This window comes from Haplochromis burtoni, unplaced genomic scaffold (genome assembly GCF_018398535.1).
Source record: "Haplochromis burtoni strain Fernald_Lab_line unplaced genomic scaffold, NCSU_Asbu1 Contig_208, whole genome shotgun sequence".
NCBI lineage: Eukaryota > Metazoa > Chordata > Actinopteri > Cichliformes > Cichlidae > Haplochromis > Haplochromis burtoni.
The window spans coordinates 296897-312058 of NW_024582569.1; the positions used below are offsets into that span (position 1 = coordinate 296897).

At 40.2% G+C, this 15162-nt stretch overlaps 1 protein-coding gene across 2 annotated transcripts in view; it reads left to right on the plus strand.

Moving 5' to 3' along the window:
* The window catches only part of csmd2 (CUB and Sushi multiple domains 2), a 263474-nt gene extending 249719 nt beyond the window's left edge, over positions 1 to 13755 (plus strand). For both annotated transcript variants that reach the window (XM_042226362.1, XM_014338052.2), the window contains 6 exons: positions 408 to 569; positions 2112 to 2224; positions 2875 to 2962; positions 7425 to 7557; positions 8304 to 8481; positions 9017 to 13755. In XM_042226362.1, coding sequence (XP_042082296.1) covers positions 408 to 569; positions 2112 to 2224; positions 2875 to 2962; positions 7425 to 7557; positions 8304 to 8463 — 656 coding nt within the window. In that variant the 3' untranslated portion in view covers positions 8464 to 8481; positions 9017 to 13755. The remainder of the gene's footprint in view (positions 1 to 407; positions 570 to 2111; positions 2225 to 2874; positions 2963 to 7424; positions 7558 to 8303; positions 8482 to 9016) is intronic.
* Positions 13756 to 15162: the final 1407 nt, after the last annotated feature.

Here is a 15162-nt window from a genome sequence, read left to right on the forward strand (position 1 = left end):
GTCCATCCATTACAAATTGTGGGTAATATAGCTATTTAACAGATTTTCACATGTGGTGTAAACTTAACCTTGACTTGATTTTCACCAAAATTAAATCAGCTTGAGTTCTTATTGGTATCTACCGTCACACATTCAAAAATAACATGAAAACTGTGGACTCGAGGCTGCTGACAAACAGAGAAACAGTCAAACACAGAAACGGAAGCAATTACAATACTTCCTCGCTATGGGGGCACAAAAAACATACGAGGGTTTAGGGTTAAAAAAATCAAACCGAAGATCTAGAGGTCTCAAAAACTCATGTATCAAATATCAAAGACTTGTAATCACGAGGTTAATTTTGCAGAAACCCCCTCTGCAAAATAAAACACCTTATTTTTACTATTCATTCTTCCTTTGTCTTTCAGTTCCTGTTGGTGTGTTTGCTAAGAACTCCCTCTGGAGGGGATCCTACGAGTACCTCGGGAAGAAGCAACCAGCTATGTTGAGCATCACTGCCTTTGAACCCTTTAGCAACCGGGTTAATGGGACACTCATCGACCACAGTGGAGTAGAACTTAAACTGGCAGGTGAGTACAACAGTAACTCAAGATCTTCAAAAGAAAAACATCACTCATAAAAACAGTCTGTGTGGGTCAATTCTTCTAAATTGCTTCTCATACCAGAGATCCGACTGAGTTTGCTTTTATCCAAATTTCAAGTGAGTTCAAGAAGCAAGAAATCAGTGTGGTCTCTGCTTGAATTGGATTATTGCTGCTGTAACAGAGTAGCAGACATTTTATATTATTCTCAGTGGTATAATCACTGCACAGCTGCAATCATCATCAAATTTCATCAGTAGCAGCCTGGACACTTCACTCCTGTAGCTGCTAGTATTTATATATAGTATTCACATATTTTCAATAGACAAACTGAGCAACAAACTATAAATTTCCCTTTTTTAACTAGCTTTCAAAATGTTTAAGATTGTTTTTATGAATTTTATCTTTTAATAGATCCATCATTTAAATGGGAAGTCTGATGAGATTTTTCCTCTGCCTAGGCAAAGCTTTCGCATTTCCAGAACTCGGTTTTGTCCCTAAACGATTAAAAACCCATCAGTAAGACCTGCTGTAGCACCGGCTGACAGATATCTTTATTATAGAGGTGTTATATTGAGTTGACTTCACATACACTGTAGGTTTTTATGGGGTTTATTGACAGTGACAAAAAAAGTTGGTTATTGTCGGCCATAATCTTTCATTACAAATTGCCTCGCTTGGAAGGGGAATGAAAGTGAAATGGGAACGCTGTTTAATAAAACTTAAGCAACTGTGTGTTACTATGCGAGTTATTGTATGAATCACAGCAGCTCTCGCACCTTCACAGTTTCTTTTTTTTGTGTTTTGTTTAATGGCACGTCTATCGCTGCATGTCATGTGTAGAACACACAATATAAATACAGAGAAAATTAAAGATTCATTAAAGCCAGTAGACTGCGCTTCGTGCCTCGAGGCTGGGAACCGTCTCAAAATTTAATAATGTATTTTTACCTGCAGTAATTCTTGGCAAAACAGTGCCATAGCCAGTCAGTTTATCGAAAGTGCAAAAGTTTCACTAAGGTCTTAAGACAAAATATGTTAATTTTAAATGGCTCTCAAGGAAGAAGAGTACAAGGTCTGATTTGTTTTTTTAAAAAAAAGGAGATTGGACTGTTGCTGCTCCAGGATTTTCTTTTGCACGCCTTTGATGTTTCACGCGGCCTGCTTGCGGCCTGCCACATGCTGGTGAAACTTCTGACGTGCACGTGTCTATTGTGCCTCCTCAAAAATGCATTTTATTGTGAGGTAGAATGAAAGTAGAATACTGAAACATTTTCAAGAGGGCGCCACCTTGCACCCGTTTCCTAAAAGCCTAAAATTAGATTCATTTATTAGACAGTGTTGGTGACTTGCCATTATCCATAAGAGTTCCATTTTCCCACGGGGGATTCACAAGGTAACGACAGGTGGACATAAACAGAATAAAGAGTCGACGTGAACTCAACAAGAGGCTGGCTCAGAGCAAATGTCACGTCTTTTTATCACACGATTGTCTGTTTTTCCGAAATAACTGCAACCCCTTTTCTGCAGGTACATATAAGAGAGAGGATGCTCAGCTGGTGCTGCAGGTTCATCAGATCAGAGGCCCTGTGGAGATCTTTGTCAACAAGTTCAAAATGGACAACTGGTCCCTAGATGGACGTGTAAGTGCAAGGGTCTGGTCCAGAACAACACTTCTTGTTGTACTTGAAAAGATTTTACACAACATACACACACGCATCTACATTGTGAACTATGTCGAGCACACTAACCTTGTCACTCTAGGGAGATGGAGGGCCCACCAAGAGTTTTCTCTTTAATTAAAATGTCAGTTAAATCATTGCCTGGTAATCAGGACTCCACAGACCCACACCACCCCCTTTCACTCTTCTCTCCCATATTATCCTCCGACCTCAGGCACCACTAATACACTCTCTCCCAATTAATTAAAAAAAAGCAGGTCACAGTAAATGTGGTTATGTGGTGCTGTGTTTATTCAAACATGTGTATGTGTCATACGATGCACATCACATGAGTGTGCCCCGGCGCGAATCCTCTGTGTAATCCTCTTGGGTAACAAGCTCACATGTGTGCAGCGGGGCTGAGTGTGCGTATGTTTGTTCTCTGGATCAGAAAAAAAAAAGAAAAAAACCCGTCACATTAAATGTCAGCCACGCGAGTGCCTCTCAGCTCTTTTTGACGTGATATTTCATTTTCTGCGTGCACCAGCTGCTGACACTTTGGTGATACGCTCCTTTGTGAAGCCGGGATGTGACACATTAAGCGTCTGTCTTCCAATCCTTTCTCTCCCCAGGTGTCCTACATCTCTTCTTCCAACTCCTACGTGTACCAGGGAGTTGTCACCGGAAAAGGCTTTGGCCAATTTGGTCTCCAGAGACTGGGTGAGTGAATGGTCCACTTGGTCACAGAAACCTGTGACCGAGTGATCTCCTGGGAAGATTTTGTTTGTCTTTGGATTTCTATTCGAAAAAAAATGTCACTTGAGATGTATGTAATGTCTCTAAGCTCTTACAGCATACACTGTGGTGGGTTTCACTTATCTGTACAGTGTAAATACTCTTTAGGATCATGTGTCTGTGAAGCTAGCGAGAGGCAAACACAAATGACATCCGTATACACAAACCATACACTCACATTCATAAACAGCTAAACAGAATGTTTCCTTTGACAGTTATTTGTTGACACCTGTAGTCTTTGCCAAGTAGCCTCATATCTGGCAGTTTTCATGTAGCAAATATTATCTGTTCATTGCTGTGCGTCATTCTGTAGTTCCTTCAGCAACTTCAGCTTTGCTGCCAGAGATGTAGAAGTGCTTTTCAAAGAGTTACAGCTGTCCACATACAAGGTGTGATCAGAAGGTTTTGGAAACAAGCCCACAAGATTAAAACATTGAATCAATTAAAACTGATTTAAAGTTAGTATCTGTCCTGAGTGCAGCCTGGATAGCCCCAAGAAAATCATACTGAGCAGGAGATCATCTACCTCCTTTTGCACTGTGAACAAGATTTATCCACAGAATTCAAATTTTACTTTTAACCTGACCTGGCCTTCATGTGGATGATCATCCCTGGTGATGGGGGTCCATCTCAGCAGTTTTTTGCCAAAGGGTCCACAGTTTGTTTTTAAGCTCAAAGGCAAACCGTCAGTTGAAGAGTGACCAGGAGCATGCTGTTCGATTATTTTTCTTTTAGACATGGGGTTATGCACTGTAAATCTGTCCCCCAGGGTGAGACTGTTATTGTAGCGTTCTACTGAAATGCCCTGAGGCGTCTAGGGGGAGAGCGCTGAGTGGAAACGGCATCAAGTGTGTGCCAACCTGCCATCTCCAGCCAGCGCAGAGCACTTTGAAAACGCAGGAGGTTTTTGGCTACACGTACACAATCTTTGATCACCATCTGCCCCACAAGCCATATTTGCCTCCTGCAACATTGTCCACTCCTTGAAAATGAAACTGAAGGGTCGCTGTTTTGACAGACTGCCGCACCTCACATAAGCACAAGTGCAAATGGACGGAACAAAACTTCCACTGACAGATCGAAACGTAGCAGTTGCGGTAAAAACAGCCGTGAAAGATATGAACAGAGCTTTAGATCTTCTCATGCACCCAAGAGCTGTTTAATCAAGCTGTAGATGAACTGTGCATTAGTATTTTTTAAGGCACATTTTTCACCACGCCTTGTATGCTGTCTCAAATTTGTGATGTATTATGCAACTCATACATGCCTTATGTGCTAAAGGTACAGTGTGTAAAATTTCACCACTAGCTGTCAGCAGATTTCTTACTCAAGTGCAGAATCCTTGCTACAGCGGCCATTTATTAATCCCTAAGGAAATTGGGGATTAAGATCAAGGATTAGGGAAAAACAACTCTGGCCGCCCTTCATCTGTAGAGAGTATATAGTCGGTCAGTCTGCTGTTTACCTGTCAATATGTGCCCAAATCTATTTACCCTGGAGGAAGCTGTAAAACTGTGAAAGGAGTCCGATACAAGTCGATGAGTCAGTCAAGCTCACTTCTGGCGAGTTGTTGAGGACATCCTGAACTTTATTGTCAGTAAGGACTGCTGTTAGCTGACAGTAGTGAAAACTTCTTTGAAGTAGATCTAACATTGTTTAAGTCAATGCAGATAACCTCTCATACGATGTTAAAATGTAATCAAATGGTTTATCAGAGGGAAAGACGGATTTTTAGGACACTCAAGACTGAAACATTAGCTGGAATAATGCTAGCTTATAACAAGCTGTTGTTGTTATTTAGCCGTCTCGTTATCAGCTGTGTGGAGACAGGAGGGTCCCATGTATAATTTGCTAACAAAGATTAATTGCAACAACATCGGGTATAAAAAAGCATGTTTGCACATGTTTTCATCTGTTAGCACCCTGACTTTAGTTTACCAGATGAGGCATGACGTGAGGAAGAAATGAGGGACGAGAGAGAGAGCAGTGTTGGAGGAGGAGAAAGATATAATGAGAAAGAGATGATGAAAATATACATTAACAAATTGGACAATGGGCTTGCTCATAGGGGGTCATATAATTGTTGGGTTTTTCGCTGTATCTATTAATGTGCAATCTACTGTACAATATAAAGCACCTTGAGGCGACTGCTGTTGTGATTTGGCGCTATATAAATGAAATTGAATTGAATTGACAAGACCCGATTAAGCAATTTAATTCAGTTCAGTTTTATTTATACAGCACCAAATCACAACAACAGTCGCCTCAAGGCAATTTATATTGTAAGGGGTAGACCCTACAATAATACATACAGAGAAAAACCCAACAATCATTTGATCCCCTATGAGCAAGTGACAGTGGGAAGCATAAACTCCCTTTTAACAGGAAGAAACCTCCAGCAGAACCAGGCTCAGGGAGTGACTGGTTGGGGTGAGAGAAGGAAGACGGGATGGCAATGTCCTTCTTGTCCACTGTTTTCAAGATGTTTGGGCAACATCAGCTTGCACAAAAAGCACTTGCTCCTATGGATTTTGAAAGTATTATATCCAACTTTAGGAGAATCCATCAGTGTGTTGGAAGCCATTATGGCTCACTAATCAGTGTATATATTTATAAGTACAATATTATTTTTTCTGTTGAACAATATCCCTAAAATTACATACTGTACCTTTAAACCTGAAGTAACATTGCTTTTGTGTCAGATCCACCTGACATACAATGCTTCAATGCACCAATACATGACTTTCTTTTATGTCAGAAATTAATGATGCATGTGTCATAAAAAAGAGCGTATATTTAAGGCCCTTTTTTAACTGTATTGCTGTACATTTATTCTTTAATTTTACATTATTCTTCATATTAGTTCTGGTTTAAGAACTAATCCACAAAAAAATGGGAAAAATTGGGGACGTGAATTTAAAGTTCCTATAACAGAAACCGTACATTGGGCTTAGTGTGATTTCTGAGTGGGTACCTTAAATTGCTTAGTAATCTGATAATAACTTAAATGAAATATTACTTTTGTCCTAAGCTTCCATCAGCAGTCAGGGACGCTTGATTAAGCATTGTTAATTTCTCACGTACCCGTGATAGGTTTTGCCTCGCTCCGAGTCTCTTTAGCTCACGGTATTCATTAAAGGTCGCTGCGCTATACAGAGAAACGAGTAGAGGAAGAATGAATTGTGACATTGTTATGTTTAAAATAGATCCGTTGTCCTCCAGATTTTTTTTTTTTAAATCTGCTCACATGATGTCATATCTCGTATTCACATAAACAGTTAAATCGCAAATGCTGCTGCTGCTTTGGCTGCTTTCGTATTTGCAGAGACATATTTCAGAGGAATTTAGCAGCTTTTGAAAAGCAAAGCCCACGCTGGAGACGCTTCCATATTGGCTGCTAGACAAACTAAAGAAGCCAAAGTGTAGGTACAAAGATGGATCAGATACAAGCAGGAATTTGGAATTGAGCGCGAAGTTACGCCGAGGGTAACATAGATTAAGTGTGTGTGTGTGTACACGGTGAAAGTGGATGTGAAAATCTGCTGTAGTGACAAAGGTGTTTGAACAGCGGGTGCGGTCCACAGATACACACATGCACATCCTGCTACAACAAACTGATTGAGCAAACAGCTCTTAATTAATACCGAGGGTTAGGGCTTATACCAGGGTATTCATGTGTACGCAGGTTTAAGCGTTTATTTAAAAAATTTTTTAAAAAGCAGATGCGTGTGTGGGAGGTGGGCTAGACATCTTTGAAATAATCCAACTTAATTTGTCGACATTTTGCGTTTTGTTTTTAACTCGGTGGTGTAACCGCCAGTGCGGTCTGCCTGTGTTTGTGCATCTGTTTGTGTGCGGTGGGGGGTTGATTGGCAAACACCGCACAACCCGCTAATTTAATTCCTTCCTGTTTGTCTCTCGTCCTTTATTGGAGCGTTTTTGGCATTCCGTGGCAAACAGGTGGGCTGTCACTCCTCCGCTGTTGCTGTTACAGACACACACCTCCATAAATTAGAGAATGAATCTGAAATGAGTTAATAGCTGTCGGGCTTTGATGTCAGTAATTAAGAGTCATTGTTGGGATAATGAAATTTGACATTCCCAGGGGGCGAAATGAAGCTAAAGTAAAGCAATAAACCAAGAAGAAGACAAAAAAGCCAGTTTATGCTGCTTGGGCTATTATTTATAAATGGAGTCTTCCTGGTAGCCTTCTTCAGTCATCACAAATTCTTTTATGACATTGTTATCCTATTTATTTCCACTTATGGACTGAGGAGGATAATATCACTTTTGTTTATTGGAACTTTTTTTTATGGGACTTAATTGTAGTCATACGCTGAAGTAATGCTCATGTAATGTCTCAACTTCTTGTCTTTCTCTCTTCCAGAGAGTTTAGATCCCAGCAGAGACCAACAAGGCTACAACTTTGCCTCCAACAGCAGTTCAGTGGCAGCAGCCATCCTAGTGCCTTTTATAGCCATGATCATTGCAGGCTTCGCTCTGTACCTCTACAAACACAGGTAAGGCTCGCTACAACTCCAAGCTGATCTTTATTATTTCCCTATTCAAGGAGGAGTGTCCTTGAATAAGACCAGAAAAATGACAAACAACATTTTCTGATAGCTTATTTTATTTGTTGACAGTGCTGAAGAAATGCTTAGTGCGATTACATTTCAGGAAATGAAGCATCCAAGTGGCCGCATCCTATTCAAGTCATTCTCCCTATGTTTATAAAAGCAATATCATTGCATCAGTGATTAGGTTGCCCATATTCTGCACGGATTCCTTTTCTTTTTTACTTTGTGAGCCTGCAAGAATATTGAGGTGCACATGCTTTATTGTTCAAAATACACAATACACTGCAGACACAGGGAACAGCAGAGGCATGAAGCAGACCGATATGACACAAGACAAGTGACAAGGGAAAGAAAACAACACATGCATATAAGAGAAGCTGACAGGGAATATGTTTACTTGAAGTTCTTTCCAAGTTGGTGAAGTTTGCTCTTGCTTGAGTATATGCATCCTCCTCCAAAATACATTAACTTCAACTTCACTTTTTTTAATCCACTAAAGGCATATGTTACCCTCAATATGAGAAAATCTGTGATAACAGGAAACCTTCCCTGCAGAGAAAATTTGCTTCGTAACCATGACACAGCAGATTGTGGATGCTCACAACATTAGGAACATCTGGTGCTAGGAGTGGATAAAGATTATTGTTCATCCACCCCCACCCACACCTCCTTTTGTTTTGTTTTTTTAGAAGAAGACCCAAAGTTCCCTTCAATGGTTACGTGGGCCATGAGAACACTAACGGGCGAGCCACGTTCGAGAACCCTATGTATGACCGCAACATCCAACCCACTGACATCATGGCCAATGAGACAGAGTTCACAGTCAGCACAGTGTGCACAGCTGTATAGCAACCGCTTCCTCTGAAGGTGAGTACCACACCACCGTTGGGTCACCCTGGCTGCACGATATAAAAATAACTTGGAACTTCAGGCATCCATGATTTCATATTTTTCTCTGAGCGTAGATAACGTGAGTCTGAGATAATCGCACATCTGAGGCGCCACAACTGTTGAAGCAAGACACAGTTTCTCCGAATGTAGTTTCAGACTCAACCTTTTACCTTCGCCCCATAAAGACTTTTCTATGAATAGAAAAAAAACAGGGATTGGTTTTCCTCCTGCAGTCTTCCCTTTGATCCGCACACCATCATATTAATTGTATAAAAAAAATAGAGTGTAGTTTGTTTATAAAAATAGAATGGTTATTTGGAATCATGGGAAAATGACATTAATGCATATATTTTCTCTGCTCTCTGTCATCTTTATCGTCTCCATTGTTTGTTTTTTTATCCTTTTCTTTTCAACCCACTTCTCTTGTTTCCTGGATTTGAATATATCTCTTTTCCCTCACCCTTCCCCACCATTTTCTACACACTCATCCTCTGTTACATCACCGATTCAGTCCGGGGACGAGAGGTGCACCACGTCCTCGCCTGCGTGCCAGCTGAGGACATCTATAGCTCCTTGAGCAGAGGGCAAGACAAAGATTATTTTATTTGCTGAAATACCTTCAAGAAACATCTCCAGCGGAAAAGGCGCTTACCTGCTGGCGATAAGAAAACAAACAGAAAGAAACCACGTGAAGACAACCATCTGAACACACGACAACAACAACGCGCTTTTCGTAACTTTACGTGGTTTCTTGATCATTCTCCATATTTTGAGGAAAAGCTTCCACCTTAAACTGCAGCCAGCGGGGAGTACGACTGGGAGCAAAGCTGTGATGACTTTTCTCACCGCCTAAACCCAAAGGGAATTTTACCTGTAAACTTTTAAGTCGAGAAATATACCTGTAGCTTACGGAGGCCTCTGTGCAAGCGAACTGTAAGATGGGCAGCGCCGTATTGGCTTGTGCGTGAATCTGAGGGAGACGGTCTGGACTGTTTCGATTCATCTTTCTCGTTTTTTTGTTTTTTCTTTCTCATTAGCTATTTTTATTGTGTTCGCTCTTATATGCTGCTCACCTTATTCTTTGAGTCGCTGGACGCCAGTTTTCTTCCCAGCTGTCCGCTCCTGAGGTTCTCGAAAAGTATCATCGGGGACCCCTCAGTTTCTGGCAGAGGATGAATTAAAAATTCAGTGAGTTTTTTGAGGCCTTGCTGGAGACACACACACACAGACACACTCGACTTCATCTTTTTTTTTGTAGCAGGAATAAAATTCTGCTTGGCGAGGCAGCTGTGTCCAGTGTAGGGGTTCAAAGGTAGCTTGGGCTGCTGAAATTAAAAAAAAAAAAAGCACTTAGTGAGGTTGTAGTGAGAGTTGTACATGCGAGTGTGAGTGCGTATGTTCATGTGCACATCTTGTAGCTGCCCTCATCTGTTCTCACCCTAAAAATCCAACCAAACACGCAATGCTGTCTTTTTTTATTTTTTTGTTGCTTTAAGAAGTGAAAGTATTGAGTTTACGAGTTTAGGATTACGCCAACTCAGAGGCTCCGAAAGCCAGTAAATTAAACGTCGACAATCTATAAATCCAGTCTCCATCATTTTTCTTTCTTTTCTTTTTGGTTGGTAGCGATCGATCAGATAGATCAAAGGGACCGAAGAGAGACAAATTCACTTCTCAAGCTAACACACTTGAATCAAAGGTTAAGCAAGGGGAAGTACTCTTGACATTTGCTCCAAAAACAGGCTTTTTTTTAACCATGCCGCCACCTCTGCTCTGAGGCCCTTGAGGAGAAGGGACCATGTCGCAACAAACCACAATGTAGCACAGCAAATCTGTATTTAGATTACACTATCTGCTTTTTTTCTTTTCTTTTTTAAAGTTTCTTTTAATCCCAGATCCAGCTTTGCTCGTTTCACTGGATTAAAAGGTGACACAAGTTGCAGCAGTAGCTCCGCTAAACTTTGGCCTTAGGAAAACAAAGATCAAAGTGAGGTCATGTTCTCGCTCTCTGGAAATGTTCAAATGAAGGCGCTGGGGTTTGAAGAATGGATGAAGCGAGAGATGCGTTCCCTCTGGATTGCATTCAGGTCTTTTTCATGCAAGCTCACTTCTGACAGCTCGCTCCCCTTTGGAAAAAAAAAAGAAAAAGAAAAAAATTGCGTCGCTTTGTTTTGTCTTCGCCCTTCATAAAAATGTTGCAGAAGGCTTCCTCAGAGCTGTGACAGCAGGGGAGTCGCTGGCCTACTGATTACTCCCCACGCATTAAATTGGAAATGATAAATATGATTTTGGGAGGGGGTTGAAAAAAGTGTTTATGTCTTTGCTGCTAACGCTTCCCCATATCTATGGCAACTGGGGAGTGATATGCAAAAAAAAAAATTATATTGAAAATGCAACACAGGAGGAAACTGTCATCTAATATAACAGCGGGGCTCTACCTTGGCTGGTGAATGACACGTCTGATGAAAATACGAATGCTTTGTGACCCGTATTAAGTGTGTGTGTGTGTGTGTCTGTGTGTGTGAGAGAGAGGAGGGGGGGGGATGTTTTCAAAAACACCCTGCTCCACTTCCTGCTCCCGTACCTGTAAATGCTAACCTGCAGCTGCTAGGTGAGATGAATAGTGTGCAAATTTCACAGGAGCAAATTGGGCCATTACGTCTAATTTGCATTAATTTTAGCTTCATTATCAAACCCATAAGAAAATTCATTTTTACATTCCCAATTTCAGGACACGCTCAGATCCCTTTCACTTCTTTAGTTCCTTTTTGTGTGTGTGAGTGTGTTAGAAATCAAAAAAGGAAATTCATCTTATGGATTTTTGTTGCTGCGTTATTCTTATTATTATACATTTCTTTTTTTTAATGAAGTCTTTAAATTTGCCCGTTGTACATAATTTCCCTCAGAATTCCAGACCTTTTGAAACCAATCACCGTATTGTTTCTTCAATCAGTTTCGCTGTGGGTCGGTAATTGCTTTTACAATTTTATTACTTTTAAAGCTCGCGTTTATCTCGCCCGTACAGATAGAATATTGCCCCGTGCTTGCTCTGGTAGTGAATTGATGGGAGAGGAAACGATTGAATTACCCTGGATATTTCACAGGGAGAGGAGAAGTCGCTCGCCCATTATCTCAAAGGAGCTGCTACTCAGTTCCTATAGTTTTCTGTGGCTGTTGCACGTTGCATTTCATTTGTTTTTATTGTGAAATTGCTCCAAATATGTCAGCAAAGTGGACGGCTTCATTATTAAATCGCAGCTTCTGTTAAGGGCACTTTCAAGCGGTCTTTTCCCCAACTTACACAAAACGATCAAACGAACACGTGTAAATAAGGACGGCGTGTTCACGAACCCCAGAGGAAGCAATTCCGTTTGCCTAGATTTAGACTATAAATCTGGATTAACATAATACAGAAGCAAACGCTCACACAAATATGATTGTTTTTACTAACAAGGGCTCATTCCCCACAAATTCAAGGATTAAAAAAAAAGGTTTTCAAGGGCCAAGCACAATTTTCTTTTTTTTTTTGTCATGTTCGTACCTCCAGGAAGCACTTTATGTTAATTATAGTGCCTTGTTACCCCCTTATATCATAAATATGCTTTAGACGCAGTGTTCTTATGTTAAGGAATTCCAGTATCTTTCCTAGGATTTTTTTTTCTTTGGGAAGGGGGGTTTCCTCTTGTTATGTCAGATATTAGAAATGTAAGTCTTTTAGGGTTTTCGGTAAAGCCCTTATCCCTGCCTGAGTAACCCACACACACTGAAGAGTCCGCAGGCTTTGTAGATCTGTTTTTAATCTTTGATCTCACTGAAAATCTGAGCTTGTTAGGTTCATGCCAGAGTCACCATCAGTTTGTTTTTTTCCCCCCCAAACGAGCCGTGTGCTTAGTCGTACTGTATTTTGGTGTGCAAGGATTAATGGCCAGGACTTTATATAGTTGGCTTCGTGCTCGGCTGGGTGTTTGCCCTCTGTTTGCTTTGCGAGTTTAAAAATAAACCAAAGAAAGTTATCCAAATTCAGACGATTTAGAATTAGACATATAGTGATGAAAATTAAGATTTATTATTCTGTCACGTCTTGATGTTGCTTAATTTATTTCCGCTGTTGTTTTTTTATGTCAAGCAAACCATTTTATGGATACATTTGTTAGCCCAGAAAGTTTTCAAAGAGAGTGAAGTCCAGATCGCAGAGCTCTCAATGAAGCCGTGCTCTAAGAGTCAGAATTAAGTCTTTCTTAATAGCAGCAGGCTACTTCCTGGTTCTCTTTGCATATTTTAAGACACAAACGGCGCTCATCTTCAGTTCATTTTCGTTATCAGCCGGTCACAGCTCTGGGTTCTGTCCTGCTCTCCCATCTCTTCTATAATGAAACACACCACAGCTATGGTCTTTGAGTTTCTTTCAAAAGTTCACAGAGTTTTCCTCGCAGTCAGGGACCCGACCAACGGCTCTCCCTTTCTTCGCGCAGCACAGGACAGCACTGCACATGTATTGAAAAACCGAGCGATCCATCAGTTATGCCGTGTGACACGTTCTGCATCAGCTATCATTTATAATCTCCCGTCTCTCACTGCCACCACATATTGATGGCCAGACAACAAATCTCAACTTCCCCGCTGTGTTTTACAGGCCCATTCCATGCAATTTGCCTTCACTATTCAGCCCATTTCAGCTCTTCTAGTGGACTAAAGCGTGGGGAGAGAGGGAAGGGATGTATTTTGAAAAGGTTTGAAGCTTAAATGAGTTTTATTCTTTCAATGTGAAATGCGAGCAGCGTGGTAGTAGGATCATTCGTGATCAGATCACTGGATTTATTGCTCAAAAACTACTGAATGTATTTCATTTCACTGAGTGCACCAGAATTTATCTATCTATACTGTGTTGAATATCTGTAATCCCACAACTTTTTCTCTGTTTGTGTGCAGTAATGGATAAAAAAAAATATAAAAAAACCTGTCAGTATGTGTTATCTTTGGACTAAAAACAGAATGTCCAATTTATCTAGAGTATAATATAGCAAAGTATTTACAAAGAGCTGCTTTTTTATTACCAGATATTTTTCTGTTAGTTTTTCCATGGCAACAAACTTATAAAGTCCCATATTTTCATTTTGTTTTCTTTCAACATGTTTTTTTCAAGCCAGTTCTGTAAATCTCTCAACTAGTCTCTATGTGAGACTGAAAAACCCGCAATGCCCAAGCAGGTTCGACATGGCCATTAAAGGCCTCAACGAGAAAAAAAAAAAAGACAAAACGGCGAAAGGCAAAGAGCCAGTGTCGGTGTCTCGCTGTACACCAAAAGGATTTACCGGTGACGACGTGGACAAACGTGAGCTTAAGCAGACTGTGCAACGACAGAGCAACTGCAGAGGAAATATCTCTGAGATAAGAGAATATGTTAACAAATAAAAAAAAAAACCTTTTTTTGTACAGAGATATATTTTTATGAAAATACATTTGTAATATAAAAAGAAAAAATGGATTGACATATATGTAAATGTTTTTCTTTTTCATTATTGTAGTACAAATGCTAGTGGGGAGTATATGAAAAATCTATATATAAATATAAATATATATATATAAATATATATATAAATATAAATATATACAAAGAAAAATAGAAACAAGGCTTTTTTTGTATATGTAAAAAAGATTGTATATAAAAGTTTACATACATACTGTACATATGTAAGACCCACCATGGCTTGTCTGCAATATATAAAATGTATTTTATCTGTCTGTATATGATGCTTTGCATTGTGTCTAAGCTTATTCTACTTTCTTGAACTTGAAACTTATTTTGAAGGTTTTGGAATAAAACATAAAACCTACCACTTGGGTGAATTCTTGTGTTTATTGCCTCAAACCCATAATCATTAGTTAATGCATAGTATGATGTATGTATCGTGTATAGCCTTTCTAAGGGGGGAAGAGGCAAGGCCATATATCCAGTGTTCCTGGTGCGCGTTGCAATTGTGGGTCAGAATATCTGATTTGCTCTTTATGGTGTTTTTTTTTTTTCATGTATGTTACTTTTTTTAATGGAGAGACACAGAATATCAACCAAAAACAAATCATATCGCATTAAGTATGTGACACAGATTACAATCAGTCATTCAAAACAGATACTCCTGGTCTTAACTCATTATGTGTACAAGCATGTCCACAGATCTTTTTTTTCCCTATTCCAACCTCTAACCACCAACGAGCTGTCAAAGGATATCAGAGACAAGATTGTAGACCTGGTGGAACAGCCTAAATCTACGTGGGAGGAGCTTGTTAGTGATCTGAAACCACCATTGGCAACGCATGTCACTATGATCTTACAGCGCCCACAAGGTCCCCCTGCTCAACAAGGCACATGTACAGGCCCTTCTTAAGTTTGGAAGTGAACATCTAAATGATTCAGAGAAGGCTTGGGAGAACGTGCCATGGACAGATGAAACCAAAATCAAGCTTGTTGGAACCAACTCGACCATGTTGTGTTTGAAAGAAGGGAGTATAACCACAGAACACCATCACCACGGTCAAGGGGTGGTTTTCCTGCTGAGGGTACAGGACGACTTCACCAGATTGAGGGGAAAATGGACAGGCTTTCAGTTGCCAAGCAGCAGCCAGGAAACTTTAGGATATAGAGAGTTTGTGTAAAAAGGA